The sequence below is a fragment of the Dicentrarchus labrax genome, unplaced genomic scaffold (assembly GCF_905237075.1).
Source record: "Dicentrarchus labrax unplaced genomic scaffold, dlabrax2021, whole genome shotgun sequence".
NCBI lineage: Eukaryota > Metazoa > Chordata > Actinopteri > Moronidae > Dicentrarchus > Dicentrarchus labrax.
In genome coordinates this window covers 28710780-28727442 of record NW_026136721.1, presented here as the reverse complement: position 1 = coordinate 28727442, position 16663 = coordinate 28710780, and the positions used below count along the sequence as shown (strand labels likewise).

Below are 16663 nucleotides of genomic sequence, written 5' to 3'. Positions count from 1 at the left end.
CACGTACAGTATATGTATTTAGAGTTAAACTATGGGACTTTGTTTAGGTCAGTCTCTATTCTGAGATTTCAGTGTGTTATTTTTGGCTTTTCACTGTACTTTGTTTCTTAACCATCAACATAAACGTCTTTATTTCACTTTAGTTTGTGATTTTTGTGACTTAACTGCTGCACAACACAATGTCCCACAAGAATAATAGTTTTTTACTTTTTGTACAGGCATTTACAACTATAAGAAACAATATTATCAATAATTTTCATAGGGATAGAAATGAGCTCATTCTTTAATTCCAGCACATTTACATCGATGGGTAAACTAGAATGTGGATTAATGTGCATAATTGTCCCTGGTAAAGAAAGAAAGAAAGAAAGAAAGAAAGAAAGAAAGAAAGAAAGAAAGAAAGAAAGAAAGAAAGAAAATAACCAGAGATTTACAAAAATTACTGCCATGCGAACGTTTTTTCTTGCACCAAATGCGTACCTGCAATGCATTGTGGGTGATATACACCTCTTGAGTGACCATCCGTGGGTCGATCTCAACAAGTTCACTTCAGTTTTTCGAACAAATTAAATGACACGATAGGGCTTCCCCCCGAGGGCACGTTGAATGAACAAAGGTTGTTATTTATATTTCATCATCATCAGCCTGCTCCAACTCTTCATCGAAGATAGAAACATTCTCATTTTCTTTACTTCAGAATCTCTACTTTCAGATACTATAAAAAAGAGAGATTCAACTTCTTTACTCAAGTAAAAATGAAATGTATAAAAAGAAGAAAGTACTCTCTCGGTTTCTCTGAAGGAAATTTCAGAGGCTGTTGCTAAATTAACTGAAACAACAGGTCTGTCGTGTGATTGTGCAGCCGTCTTGATGTTGGGAAGATATGCAATGATGCAAAAATAATAATAATAATAATCAATAATTCTCCTCAGATGCATTAAAACTAAACTAATGAGTCTGTTTTTAAAACGTGAGGAGTAGAAAGTACAAATATTTGTGTAAAAAGGTAAAAGTATTTGTTCCTTCTCGTCTCTTTCAGTTTATATAATTCCCTATAAACATTCAGCCGGACAAAACTTGGCACCTCTGGAAGCTTTGTGATCTCCACCAGAAATTTGCATCTGAACAAAGTTTGTAAAGTTTGTAAAGACAATAAAACAAACAAACAAATCTCTGTGTGTGTATCTCTGTTGATCTTTAGATCAACATGATGAGGTTTTTTTATTTTTACTATCACAGATCAACTTTAAATCCTCAGCAAATAACTTCAGGCTGCACTTTAGTTCTGGACCCTCAGTCCTCTCCTCCTCCTCCTCCTCCTCCTCCTCCTCCTCCTCCTCCTACTCCTACTCCTCTCCCCCCTCATCAATAGTCAAAGAACCACCTTATGTGGGATTATATAATGTCTTGCAACTCTTTTTTTAAACAATATTTAGCTTTGTGTGTCCTTCACCCCTCTTACACTCCCTTCCCCCCTCAGCTCCCACAGACCCATTGACCTCTTCCCCTCTCCCACCTCCCTCAGTTTATGTTCTCCCCCCTCCTTCCGTTCATCTCACCCATCACTTTTTTATTTTTTTAACATACCACACACACTCATGTGGTCGCTGTGTGTGTGTGTGTGTGTGTGTGTGTGTGTGTGTGTGTGTGTGTGTGTGTGTGTTGTGGGGGGTTGTTGGTGCTGGAGGAGGAGTTCAGCTCACCTGAATAATACCTTCTTTGTGAGCCTCGGCCTTATAAAGCCACACTCAGATGCTTTCCACCCTTGCACACCTTAACCCTCTGTGTGGACACATCATCCCATACCCTCCATCCATACATCACCAACACACCCAACAACCGCCATGAGATCCAGGATGAGAATGTTGCTGTTGTTCCTGGCAGCGTCTGTTTGTGTGTCAAACGCTCAGACCAACAACAGCAGCAACGACAACAAGCAGCAGCAGCAGCAGCAGCAGCGCAGCATCTGGGATGAGCCCGTCAAATTCAGTACCAAGACCAAAGACTCCTGTTCCATGGTGGTGTCTGGAGCTGGGGACTATACCCGCCTGCGTGTCTCCTGCAAAGGTCCAAGTCAGGGCCAGACCCCAGGACGCTCCTACTACTGCGACTTCCAGGGCAAACCCAACCTGTGCCGCGCCTACAACCTCAACCCTCGCCACTTCTTCACCCAGATGATGTGGGACATGAGGAAGCTGAGCCACGCCTGCCAGGGACCCAAAGTCTACCGCCCACAGATGTGTAAGAAATACCCCGACGAGGCCCAGATGACCTTCCTGGCCTCCTGGCCCAAGACCACCACCCCTAAGCCCTCCAAGCCCGTCCAGGAGCCACGTAAACCGGTGGTGCCCGCCCCGGCAAAGCCCGTCACTACTCCTAAACCTGTCAAGCCCCAGCCACAGCCCGTCAAACCCCAGCCAGGCAAGGGCCCCCAGACCAAGAAGACTACTCCCAAGCCTGGGAAGACCACTACTCGTCCCACAGAGCAGACTGATTCCAAAGCATCCCGCCTCGCCTCCGAGTACTGCTGGAAGAGTTTCCACGGCGTCTGCTCCTACTTCATCAGCTGGTTCCAAAACTGAGATGATACTGCTGACAAAGGTGAGGGATGGAAAAATGTAGAAGAAGGAAAGAGAGAGAAAGTTGGTAGCAAGAGTTTGGGTGGAGAAGCTAGAATTAAAAGTGAGAGTAGGACAAATATTTGAGGTTGTTTTGGTGTTGATGGATTAAACTGAAAACAACTGAGAAGCCAGAAATCATCAGTAATGGAAGAAGTGATAAAAAGACATAAATATAAACACTGTCAATAAATTCAACTCCAAATCAAACTGTTTCCCTTTGCAAGAGAAACCAACTTTTATCTTGAATTAACCACAAAATCTCACATTTTTCTTTCAGGTTGGAAACACCAGCGATGGACCCAGTCAGAACTCTTCTCGTCCATCTTTGACCTCTCTGCGTGGGAGCCACTGAAGTTCACCTTGTGAGGTCCGACTCCCCCACGCTGCAGCATCTTACGTACTGAGCCAAAAACACTCGACCTGCACCTATGTACGGTTAGCGGATGACTGCATGTGCTGTCGTGTAGTTTTTTTTAAATCTGTAAAACACAGCAAGGCAAAGGGAAAAAAAATGGCAGGCATGTGATTCTGTTTGTATATGATGTAAACTTCCCTCCTCGTGTCACATAAATGTTTCAGCAACATTTAAGAAAATGTGAAGAGAATAAAGTCAGAGTGGTGACATCTTCTTCTGCTTCTTCTGTGTCGCTCTGTTTCTTCTGCTGAGCTGAAACAAGCAGCAAAGTTTTTCACACTCATTCATTCAAAAAGGGGGTTCCTTGTGTGTTTTTCATCGCCGGCTGTAACAACAATGTCTGCTGCCTGGCTGAGGAAGTTGTTAACGGACAGACACAGTCAGAGTGAACCCAGACCGCAGTAAAGATAATACAGCTCAGTCACAGAAGGCGTCTGAGCAGAACTCAACACTTCTTTGTACGAGCCGATGAATTGAGTCTTAAGAGCTACCTTGTGCGGGAACAGAAGGGGGTCTGTGTGGGTGGAAACCAATGGCAGCAGCACCGGTGTTGTTTCCCTACCCTACATACAAACACACACACACACACACACACACACACACGGTGGAGTAAGATGCTGTAAATCTCATCTTAAACACACAATTCTTGTAGTTCTTCTAGTGTAGCTGCAAAAAACATGTCAGGGATGAAAAAATAAAACATGCAGTCTTGGTTTAAAAAGATTTCACTCATTTGAATACCTTCAGTAAAGAGCTGCAACAAGCTGATACACAATAAACAGTATGTGATACTGGAAGGGTTTTTACCTTAAAGGACCAGTGTGTAGGATTTAGTAACATCTAGCGGTGAAGCTGCAGATTGCAAACATTTGAATGCAGCTCAGTCTTCCAAGAGTGTGGGAGAAACTACGGTGGCTGCGAAACTCACACCCACACTTATCTAGAGCCAGTGTTTGTGCGACCAGCTGCTTCTGTAGATGAAAATGTCTCATACTAAGGTAACAAAAACACAATGATTCTCATTTTCAGCTGATTATACACTAATGAAAACATACCTATGAATATTATATTCTATTTCTGCCAGTAGATCCTCCTAAATGTTTCACACTGGACCTTTAAAGCTTCTTATGTGGAAGCAAAAGGAGAAAACTGGATGTTTAAGTGGAAGAGTTGATAATTTCCTCATTTTATTACCTCGTGGAGCTGAGATACAAACTCATAATAAATTATATATATGTTTTAAAATGTATGTTCGTCTCAATATAGCTATATTTAAACACATTAATCCAACTCAGTAGCTTTTAATAAGCAGTCATACATTTCTGTGGCAGCTAAACAAAGTCATACACACATCTCAAACATTGTAAGCTCAATAAAATTTCTGAAAACAAATATGTCTTTATTCAACAGAAGAGATGATAAAATTAGCAAAATACATCAATGAAGTAATTTAGCAATAAAACAAAACAAAGGAGCAACATTTGTGTGTGTCCTTTATATCAGCAGTTCCCAACCTGAAGGGAAACCTTTTCTATCTGTAGGTAAACTGACTAAGGAGACATATTTTATAGATATTTCATATTATATTCAATCAATAACAATAACAGAACAGAACAGCCGATGAACTGCCCAAATAATTTAACACAATAACTGCAGGAAGTTTGTGTAAAATTAGTGATTTGGATGAATTTTGAGCAGATTATTTGCTGTGAATATTGATCAGAGATGAGTTTTCTTGATATTTTCAGGGAACCTATTAAACAATTCTCTGTCTGTATAATACTTGTAATACTATTTCTAACAATCATACAAACTTAATTGGCTTTTTTTTTTTTTTAACAAATTCAGAACATAGTGAACATAGGTTGTGTTCATTTCTACGAAGTTTTAATCTAAAATGATAATTTAAACATTTTTAAAAAACAATTTAATTTAGTCTCCTTCACAGAAATAAATGAAAGGTTGAGATATAAGCCTTTTGTGTATATTAAAAGTTTTCTTAAACCCCTTAAAATGGTGTATTAAAACCCCCAGGTTAGGAACCACTACTTTATATCACATATGCAATATATACAGGCCTGTGTAGACATATAACGTCTCCTGTGGCCATTAACATGCTGCTTCACGTCTGTATTATTCAGTCAAACTCTGGCAACCACAAGATGGTGCTGTGCTGAGCAGAGAGGAAAAAAGCACACACACACACACACACACACACACAGCCTCCCTACTATTTACTTACAGTAAATCCTCTACTACTGTTTCCGTCAATGACTAAGAGATAAACTACTATAACTTGTGAGATTATTGGACGTGTGCCCAGATGAGCCTTATATGGTTCCTTTCTTGCTACCATGATGTCTTTGTTCCTACCTGCAGGAGTGAAACGTGATGACAGGATGGGGTGGATTTAATAACTTAGTCTAAAGTAGAATCAGTGGTGTGCTGTAAGTGATATGTAGGTCAACTTCATGTCAAGTTATGAATGTATAATTTAGTAATGTTCTTTCTATTCAGCGTTCAGAACGAATTAAAGACTTTAATCTATATATTGGCTTGTGTTGTGGCTTTGTGGTTGCCTACAGCCTCTTTTTAATGCTGTGATTTACACATTTAAACACTTTTTGCATCAATTTAAAGTAATTTTCTGTCCTTAAATCCAACAAGTATACGTTTATTTATTTTTAAGTTGTGTTTTTCTGTTATTCTGTCAGCACAAATCCTTAGTTTTGCTCATAATATGAACAAACAGTCCATGATTTCTGCTAGAGAAGTGGTTCTCAAACTGTGTACGTAAACTCTCTCTAGAGTTAAATGAAGGAATCTCTGAAATATATTTTTTAAATGAAAAACATATAATAATAACAAATAAACAAACTATAATTTAAGAGAAGTTTATCCTTTCCTGTAGTATTTTCTTCCAACATCAACCTGCTACGTACTCACGTTAATGCAAGTAGTGCACGCATTCATCCATGATTAGTTACGAGCTAAAATGTGATGACAAGATAATAAATGGAAGTTAAATTAACGGTTCAAAAACACTGAAATCGTGGCTCGAAACAGGAACTACTGGGAAGAGAAGTGTGAATCAGGAGGGCCCCTTTTCCACCAAACTAGCTCTGGTCCTTAATCAAGAACCAAGAATAAATAATCTTTTATTCATAATAAACCTGTAGTTGAATAGGGTCGACCTACGCTGCTGTATTTTAACGTCGGTCATTAAGTTTGGTACTTGGAGAGCCGGATATTTTCTGAGTTGGTGTGAAAAGATTGAAGAAACATTGTACTAGAGGTAGAATCCATTCAGCTTGGGACAAACTCCCTGTAGACTTTTCAAAAAGAGTGGTTAAAGAAACACTATGAGGAAATATATTGATTAAATTGAAGCTGGTAGACCTTTAACACAGCAGACATTTTGACTTGTCATTGCAACAAAAGCACTGTGTTTAACTAATAACATCAGTAGGATGTTTGAACTGGAACACCTGAATGGACTGGATATTAGTTACACCTGCGTTTGACAAGTGAGAGAAATCCACCAGTAAGAGAGGTCATGAGTCTCTGTGGAGTAACTGAGCATGTTTTATTTATCGTTACATAACTTTATTTATACATCATGTTGAGAAAAGCTGACAAAACCATTTGAAGGTGCCTTTTACGTATCTCATTAATGCCTGTAAACATATCTTTTTAAAACTTTTATCCATTAACATTTTCAGTGATTTACAATCACACTGACTTTCAGTGTAAACCAGTTGGGACAAAAATCACTTTACATGTAAATAAACTGTATTATAGTTTTATTTCTTACAGTTTTCTGTCTTATTTGTGTGTTTAAAAAGTGAAACAATAGTTTTTAAAGCTTCAACAGTTCTTTAGTGATATATTGAGTCTTTATCAGCAGGTTTTGGACATTTTTATATCGTCATTTTTCTCGTACATTGAGTTCCTGCCCACTTTATACTACAAAATGATGAGTCAGACTTTTAACTGAGTTTGTACTGAGAATACAGATCCCATGCATGTGCAGTTTAAGATATTTAAAAAGCTACAGAGCAGCAAAATGAAATCATAGAAAGTCTGCAAAAAAACTACCAAAATGAACCTCCAGAGATTTATCAAAGGTTAGGGTCTATTAGAGGAACTGACAGTGGTTGTTATAATAAACAGACTGTATGAAACTGAGGCTGCCAACTACGATGATGGCTTTCGTTCTGAGTTGAGTACATAAAGACACTCACTGCGTCAATGTCAGGATATCAAAGGAGGAAGAAGCACCGACTGACTGAGAGTTTATGGAGAAAGGGAGCTGACATCTGGTAAATGTTTTACTGTTGGATAGATAACAGTGTGAGACAGAACAAAGGCAGTCAGGATGTGTTCAACGTCAGCGCCGACAACAAATGACACAGCCACTGTAGTCCCATCAGAGAACAGACGTTTAATAACTCAACAGACCTTTATAGACTATGTACGTATGTAATTGAATAGTTTCTGTTACTTTAAGGATTTTCCAGGATATAGATCCTTCCAGTGTTTGTGTCTCTCAAGTTATAACAACCCTAAATTAGCTGACCAAACCCTAAGAACCATTGAAAAGATTTAATTATAATTTGTTTACAGAAGAATATATGTGAACACTTTCCTATAGAGCAGTCTTAATGAATAGAAATGGACTCTCTCTGTGTGTGTTGCTATTACAATTGTGTCCACTACTTCCAGGCAAGACATCAACTGTAATAGCTGACAAAATAATGTCACCACAAGGTGCATTTAGTGTCTCTTCTGGAGCTTTTCATTGAACCTCATGATCTTCCCCAGAAGATAAGTTGCAATGAATTTATAGATCTTCAAAACCGACATTTTTCTCGTTTACGTTTGATTGAAAGTTGAGACTGAAAGTTAATTCAAACTGGATCTGCTGAGGAAGATCTTACGATACGTACGATTTAAAAGCTCTAGAGACAGATACTGAATGGAGCTTGTGGTGACATTGTTTTGTTTCCGAGGTCAAGAAGGTAGATCATGAAAGTGTAAAGTATAAAATGAACAATCAGATTTTATGGAAGTTTTAAACCGCCTAAATAAAAACAAATAAAACCAGTTTGAGTGTCTTGAGTACTCAACAGGATCACTGAGGGCTGCTTGTTGTAGGTGCAGTGATGCCACAATCTTAAAGCTGTTTGGGAACCTTCAGGAGAGGATTATCATCATCATCATCATCATATGAATGTTTTACATCAATCTGATGCTGAAATTACAGCTGAGAGCAACGAGCTGATTGGCTCACATCATCGTCATGGCGAAATCTGATTGGTGAGTGGACAACCTCAGTCAGCTAAGTTTGAAATGGAGACACATCATTCATGCTATAATAAAAGATGATCAACTATCCAATCAGAGCATGGCGGTAGGATCATGGGCAGAGGGTTAGTGCTTCATGGTGGAAGAGACTTTATTGTTGACTTACACTTATCTTTGTTTTCTTTGGTCTGCTTTGATTTTATTGTGTAAAAAATTTGTGTAACAATAAAAAACTATAGAAAATCTCCCAACTTGAAAACAATAAGAACTCCCATCTGCTTAATGCTGAAAAGCTTCTTTTTTAAATTATTTTTACCATTTCAGGTACCTAATGAAGAAACTGAAACATCATAAATAATAAAATATTAAGTGAGTTTATGTGTGTGAGTTAACAGTTATAGTTATAAAACACAAAAAGGTTTCAGTTTAATAAATAAATACATATAACAATGTGTCATTTCTCTTTCTTTATTTGGTTTTGTTTTCGGCATTTTAAATCTTCCATAAATAAATTATATGTTGAAGAATGCAGACGTGATTAATGATCACTGTTCACACTTTACATCAGCAGACTGTATTGTTATAATCTTTTATCCGCTCTGGCAACACAAGTCAAACCACATGCCCCGGAAAAGAGCTGAAAAGAGAGGATCTCCTCATGGTTGGATGAAGCAGCGGATTGGTGGAAAGTCGGAGTCGAGCCTCCAAGACTATGTGTGTGTGCGTATACGCGCGTAAGGTGCGGTTACAGTGTGGTTATCAGGGCTCGTTTAACCTCCTTAGATTGAACGCGCTCTGTGCGGACACGTAGATCCATCATCCGCGTTGCTTTACAGTGTGTTTGATCTTCCCGTGGAAGGGCGGGAGTTCAGTTTTGGGCACGTCGGATCACGCCAGAACAAAACACATTCCCTTCCTCCCAAAAGAAACTACTGCCAAGATTTCTTCTCAATGGATTTGCTTTGAGGTGCGTGCGTGAGTGTTGTTGGGCGGGAGTGGTGGGCGTGCCGCAGCATCTGTGTATGAAAGCCATGTGCGCGACCACAGAGAGGCACAAGGCTGCAGCTTTACGCACGGCGACACTTGTCATTTTTGGTAAGCTGGACTCGGTATATGTGACTTTCTTGTATGTGCAGTATAATGTGTGGCCTCGTTACCTTTCACAGCAGACTTTAAAATATAATTTTTCATGCGTAATAGTAAATATTTGTATTTTAAACACTGTTTTGCGCCCTATGACCTGATTATCTCCGGCACTGAGACTCTGAACCTTGTCTTTTTTTAACCATCGTCTGTCCTTGCAGATAATATTCATCTTCTGCTATAAGAAGATATGTTGCTGCTGAGGACTTTCGCTCCCTGGCTGCTGTTGGCCTTCCTCGGGCAGCAGGTCTCTCCGTCCTCCGGTGCGCGCAATAAGAACCGAGGAGCGGACAAGACCGTGACCCCGGCCCCCGACAGAGCGCAGAGGAGCGGGGACAAGTCTGCAGCGACCGGCCGGGGAAAGTTCTCATCCAAGGATAAGATGCAGTGCACGTGGGTGGCCAAAGACGTCGCGGACACGGTCAGGCTGTCGGTCAAATGCGAGAACCGGGAGGCGCGCGTCAAAGGCGGAGTCACCGATCTGGAGTGTCGATACAACGCCAAACCTCAGCGCTGCCCGGGCTACCAGTCCGACCCCAAGGGCTTCTGGAAACAGGTGGCCCGCGCGCTCAAAAGGCTGCAGGGCAAAGTGTGCAGGGATGAGCGCGCGCTGGTGAGGGCTGGCATGTGTAAGCGCGCGCCCCGGGATGCGCACTTCAAGCTGGACATGAGCAGCTCCGTTTCCGCAGCGCAGTCCGGTGACACTCCGCCGCTACCTCTCTCCAACTCCACCTCCACCTCCACCTCCTCTCCCGCAGCTCCCGCCGGTACGACCGCCTGCACGCGCGCGGACCACCGGAGAAAGGCCGAAGAGCACTGCAGCAGCTCGTGGGCCAGCCTGTGCTCTTTCTTTTTCTCCATGCTGCAAAGTGACGACTGTTAGTTTCAGAGGAGCGGACGTGGACATGATCAGACTTTAATTTAGGACTCAACAAATGTAATGATCCTTAATCAATAATGATAATAATCCGATATTCTCTCCACAGTGTGCATTTTACAGATTGTACACATAAACACACACACACACACACACACACACACACACACACACACACACACACACACACACACACACACACACACACACACGACATGTGTACTCGTGCTGGATATTATCAGGTGTTTTGAATGTGACAATCTGAACTGAAGATGTTTTAAATGTAGTAATTTATCACCAGTTTACTGTCTTCGGTACAGTTTTGAGGCACTTGTGCTTCAGATTGATGCTACTTTATACTTCACTACATTTATCGGGCAGTTGTTATTGTTTAAATGTCCATCCAGATTATAAAATATGATTTATTGTTACAGATTATCTCCACAATGAACTGCTGCTCACACATCAATGAGTTACTAATTGTCCAATAGGTACAATTGTTTCGAAAAATCTATTTTCCTTTCCTTCTGTTTGACTTTTAAACCTTTTAATGAACAAACATTAACAAGTGAAGCACAATACATGATACTATTATAGTTCACTACAGCACAGATATAAACATGGAAACCAAAAAAAAATTATATTACACTTTCAATCTTGAATCTTGAGAAAAAATGTCTAATTTAAAGACAGTAAACTGAAAATTTGACTGTTTTTTATTTGTAATAGAGTATTTTTTTCAGTGTGGTACTGTTTTATTCAAGAAAGCATCCTGAACACTGTTTATCACAAAGAACTGAAGATTGATTATTATAGTAGAGTGGTACTTTCTTCTACCTCTGGTCAGCTTTGTCAGTCAACCATGTACACTCCACTGTACTGTATTTATGCACCACAAATAAATATTTTCTATTTATATAATGTGTCCTGTTGCCTTGAAGAATATGAAACATGTGACTTTTAATAGCGAGAAGGACGTATGTATTTTATCTCTGTGTTCATAAACCACAAACAATATAATTTTTTCTCATATTGAGTCTTAAAAAACGACCTGTTTGCAACCAACATAAATCAACTTGTTTTAAAGATCTTATGAGAATTAAGTTACTTTTCTTCATTTAAGGTGAGAGACAGTCTGAACAACACAAATCACATATAATCTGATCTTTTGATTCTTTCTAATGTGGTCTGCTGTGAGCTCAGTGTGAACGCTCATATCAGACTTTTATCACAAATGGTCACAAATGAACAAAAATAAATCAGATCTGAGCATTAAGTTTTGCAGTGTGAACGTAGCATTAGTCAGGTACAGTCTGTCCTTTTTATACTGTAATAAAATAGAAGTTTTAAGAGTTGCGTTCAAAAGTGTTGCCAAGAGGAAGTCCACTGACACTTATATTTGCAAAGCATGATGGTGATACAGTTTTTTTGAGACTTTTATGGGTTGCTAATACAGCAAATTCACTTGATACGTCGATCAGCTTACAGTATTCAGAGGGAAAAATCCCCAAACTGTGTGTGAATCACACTACTTACTCTTCCCATCCACCGCTGACATGCCCTCAGGTTAAAGTACCACACACTCATGATGAAAGACTCTTTCTTTTTCATACACACAAGTGGAGTGATTGTACATTGCGATCCAAATATAAGGCTTGTTCCTCCAGCTTCCTGCAGCAGTCTCTAATTACTTTCTCAGTGACAACAACCAGCTGCCATTTATATACATATATATATATATATAGATGTGTGTGTGTGTGTGTGTGTGTGTGTGTGTGTGTGTGTGTGTGTGTGTGTGTGTAGGAAGATTGCTGCTATGATCCAGCTGCGTGTGCACGTGAGTGTATGTTTAATGTGTTATCCATAAACAAGTGCAACCCCAGATGTGGATTTTTATGCTTTCCTGTCTGCTCTTGACCCTCCTCACCTCTGACCTGCAGCTCTTTGTCCCAACTGTCACAGCCAACCGGAGAGTGATTTCCACCTTTTAACTGACTCTTTGATGGCACTAAAGGGGATTTTTTGCAGACATATTGTTTTACTGACTCCTCCTCCAGAGCTCAAACACACATTCCAGGAAAGGAGGAAGTAGTTAGAGGTTAGAGGTCAAGGGTGAAGAAGGAAATGAGGATACCATCCAAAAAAAAAGTCTGTGCTTCAAGAATCAGCTGCTTCCCCTCCACCTCTAATAGTCATCATGTGGGTTTATTTCTTTTACCTTCTGGCTCCTCTAGATTTTGATGAAAAGGAGATCCACCGGTGTGATAATGTACTCCGGGATCAGTTAAAACAGAGAGCGGAAGAACTGCAGCGCTATAATTTAGATTCAGGGTGGGCTTTTAAACCTGTTTTAAGTGAGTGTAGTCTGAGATACGTATATAAGTAATTATAAGTTATTTATCAGGTGCAAGTGCAATTTTAATGAAGTACTTTAGTGCTGCAGAGACTTACAAATCCTGTTCTACAGATATAAGAAAACATGTTTGGTTTTTAGACCCCAACAAATTAAAATAGTGACGCAAAAATGATCTTTCCCAAAAATCGTGAATCACTTCTCAAGAAAATATCTGTAAAAAATAATCCACATTCCTCCGTTTTATATCATCGTGTACTGATTATTATTGTGTTTGGACTGTTGGTCGGACAAAACAACCAATTTGAAAGTGAAGATACTGAAGTAGAAGTGCTTCTGGGTCTTAATGGTGATCACATACTGGTGCTCTGATACTTTAGATACATTGTGCTTATTCCCTCTTGGGAAGGGCTCATTGCACGAGTAAAATATGGTCTCAGTAATCACTGTAGAGTTTGTGCAGAATTAAAATGCCTTTATTTAACATTTATTCTTTTAAAGACTCAAATTAAAAACATTAAAATTATTTCCTGGGTTTATACGTGTACATATTTGTTATTCTACTATACATTTAATTATCTTTTTCCTTGTGTGTCGCATGAAGGGACAGCTTAAGTTTAATTTTGTTGTATAACCTTGTTTAGTATGATGATAAATACATTTTCTTGATCCTTGTTTGCAAACAGTTGCTTATTTATACATCCATCAGATTTGGAGCAACGCTATCTTTTATTTGGAGTCGTGTTTTTTTTAGCCACTCTGATGAATCTAAGTCCAATATTCACTCTCTTTTAGTTCTGTTTTTGGTCTCCACCGACATCCTGAGAGAAATATCTGCTCTTTAGCTGCTAAATGCTCCACGATGTTCACCAGCTACTCGCTAACGCTGGTGCTGAGCAGGTAGCGGACAGTGAGTTTTTAAAGCTTTTTCACTGGAAACACTTGTTTGCCAAAACCAGAGTCACCAGGAGAGCGGTGAGAGTGAACCAAAACAGTGAAAGTGGCGGTCAGACAGCTAAGAAAAAGCTCACTATAAAGCTCCATAAAGTCGAGAGAGCTGCGTATTCAGGTGGTAATAATTCTCTGTAGGTTCATTACAATGAGAGACCCACTTCACATTGTCACTTGAGTCATTGTTATTGTATAAAATATCGATTATAGCCACTTTAAAGTGCTCAGAACAAATTAGAATTTTAACGTATCCATGACAAACTCCTACTACTAAATGGAGATTTTGGTGAGACTTTTTTCACAAAAGCAATTTGAAGAAGTCACTCTGGGCACTGAACTGTTGATTGATTAATTAAAAACATGAGTGAATCCACTAAAACTCTCCAACAATCCCAAATTGTATCTGAACTGTTATTTATAAAGACACAAAGACTCTGTTGAGAGTCCGGCTGTGTTAGTGAACGCCTGCACACCAATAACTTTAAATGTGTGCTTTAAATGGTTTAGTGGCTGTTTTGTGTGTGTGTACATAATTAAAGTACTGTAATACTGTGGGATTGAAAAAGGAGAGTGAGTATAAATTATGTAGAATTGATATAAAAACATCATTTTCTATCTACAAACTCAAACATGCCACCCAGTGATCATTAATGAGCTGTTGAATTGAGGGTGGGCACCGTTGAGGAGTGGCTTCCTGTCCGTAATACTGACTGTTTCACACACCCAGTGGTCAACATGCCTGTAGGCTAGTTTTTAAAAACCTGAACAGATACTGGATTGTAGCATTAGTAACATGTTTGCTCTTGATAATAGGGTGTGTGTGTGTGTGTGTGTGTGTGTGTGTGTGTGTGTGTGTGTGTGTGTGTGTGTGTGTGTGTGTGTGTGTGTGTGTGTGTGTGTGTGTTTCCTGTCTCTATCATTAGTAGGTGTCTTCAGTGGAATTTGCTTGTAGGCCGTGCCAGCTTTGTACAGTATGTATCAAGATCATCAAACACATTCAAGCTCACAGTGAAACACAAACACACGCATTAAATGTCAAAACCGCAGCGTCACTGTAGATAAAGATCAGAAAGGGAAGGTAAGGCAAGTAAAAAGGTCTTTATCATTACTGTAAGTGAGGGTTTGGGAGTGTTTTGCTGGTGTTACAGGCTCCGTGTTGTGATTTATTACTCATTATTCACCAGTCTTTTAAAAAATAATCTTTACTACCTGCCAATAGTAATTAGTTACATTATTAGTTATATTACTTTTCTTCTACTTCCCACAAAATTGCTAATTGTGCTCCTTCTCCCTAAAGTTCAGACTTAAGACAATTGAAATCCACTTCAGTCAGACAACTCACATTTAAAATGTTTATTACAGCAGTATAACATATTTAGATTTTGGCATCTTGGCTCCCACCTCATCACTCCCCGCAGATATGTTTACAAAGAGATATTGGGGAGTGATGAGCAAATGACTTAAACCCCTAGCCGGAGCCTACAGGTAGATGCTTACAGTGCAGCAGGCAGCAATACGGATGCAGGGCAACATTGACAGAGCAGAGGGAGAGCTGGGAAATTGTGCAGTTTAAATAGACCGCCAGATTGAAAGGGTGCGCTTGGTTAGTGATCATGGAATAAGGCATGTTATGTGTGTATATCAGCGCAGCTCGAGTTGACTGCCTGAACTAGCTCGCAGGCTTCGCTCCATTTTTGTTAAAATCATATTTCTAGTTGTTGTATGTAAGCGTCTCCATCATCCTCAAGTTAGTTTCTCAAGGATGAGATTCAGTGAATCAGTAGGGGGGTGACAACAAAAGAATATTTTAACCAAGTATTTTTGGTTGGTAACTGTAATCAAGACTGTATCTGCTCTGTAGGGTTAGATATTCAAAAGTGATAATAAAGTGTTCATTATTTGTCACTTAACACAGATGGACAATGATGTTCTTACATATTTTCATAATTAACAAAAAAAAAGCAAACAAACGTTTCTCTACATTTTATATAATCTCTGTTGTTCTCAACCAAACAACAAATAGGAGGAGGCAGCTTTCAACTTTGCCATTATTTTGCGTCAAACAAAATGCATTTTATTTACAGTTTAAATTCATAGGAAGCAACTAGAAAAACTAATTTAAAAGATAATAATCTAGTTTCTAATGTGTAGACGCAAGTGGCAATGTACTCTGCCTATGATCATAACATTCATTTTGGTGTACTATATATATATTATATTCATTTTGGAGGCACTGATAATACAAAATACTCAATATACATACAAAATAAGTGAATAATAATTGAGTGGGGAACAAGGAATCACACTGAGCACACAGTCAGTCGGTTTTAGAGAGATTCAGAGACATTGGGAAGGTGTCGAGGGGAGTGAGGGGGGTTTCCAATGGAGCATCCTTCCTCTCATCTCTCTAGTGTCTAATTTCAAATAAACAAACAAAAAAAGGAGCCAAAACTGATTAATTAATTAATTTTAGTCATTTTCAGGTAATTTTTGGCCCCTTCACAGCCACAAAAAAACATTATACAGCAGTTCCCACGTGTCGAACAGCACTCCCCATGAGTAATTGACTCTGACATGTGAAGCTGGTGCCCCTTTAATGTCACAATGTACAGTTCAGCCACTGATTACTAAAGACTCAGAGGTGAGGAAACCCCTGAAGGAAAACACATTAATGTCAATAATCATCAGCTCATCTGAGTCACATTTAGGTATGTGTGTCCTTTTCCTTCTCGTATCAGGTGTAACAGGTGCATGCATGTCTCGTCTTGTTTCTCCTTTGTCGATGCTTTACAAACTAAACAAAGACCTGTGAAAGCACCAGCCGTTGGCTCCCAGACTCAAAGTATTCAAACAACTTCTTTAGACCTTCAACTTTTCGAGAATAAGCCTGGTCTTACAAACACCAGATCCAGGTCTTTTCCCCCGATGAATGAACAGGTGAAAACACGTTTATGTGGGCTTTAAGACTCATGGTTGGTTTAGTCTTTTAATGTTGA

At 39.4% G+C, this 16663-nt stretch overlaps 2 protein-coding genes across 2 annotated transcripts; both read left to right on the top strand.

The window, feature by feature from the left end:
• Positions 1–1755: 1755 nt before the first annotated feature.
• fgfbp2b (fibroblast growth factor binding protein 2b) lies at positions 1756–3250 on the top strand. Its single transcript, XM_051385705.1, has 2 exons — positions 1756–2601; positions 2899–3250. The coding sequence occupies exon 1, from the start codon at positions 1845–1847 to the stop codon at positions 2580–2582; it is 738 nt and encodes a 245-aa protein (XP_051241665.1). The 5' UTR covers positions 1756–1844; the 3' UTR covers positions 2583–2601; positions 2899–3250.
• Positions 3251–9346: 6096 nt separating this feature from the next.
• LOC127355102 (fibroblast growth factor-binding protein 1-like) lies at positions 9347–11284 on the top strand. Its single transcript, XM_051385592.1, has 2 exons — positions 9347–9438; positions 9648–11284. Exon 2 carries the CDS (start codon positions 9677–9679, stop codon positions 10367–10369), a length of 693 nt encoding a protein of 230 aa, XP_051241552.1. The 5' UTR covers positions 9347–9438; positions 9648–9676; the 3' UTR covers positions 10370–11284.
• Positions 11285–16663: the final 5379 nt, after the last annotated feature.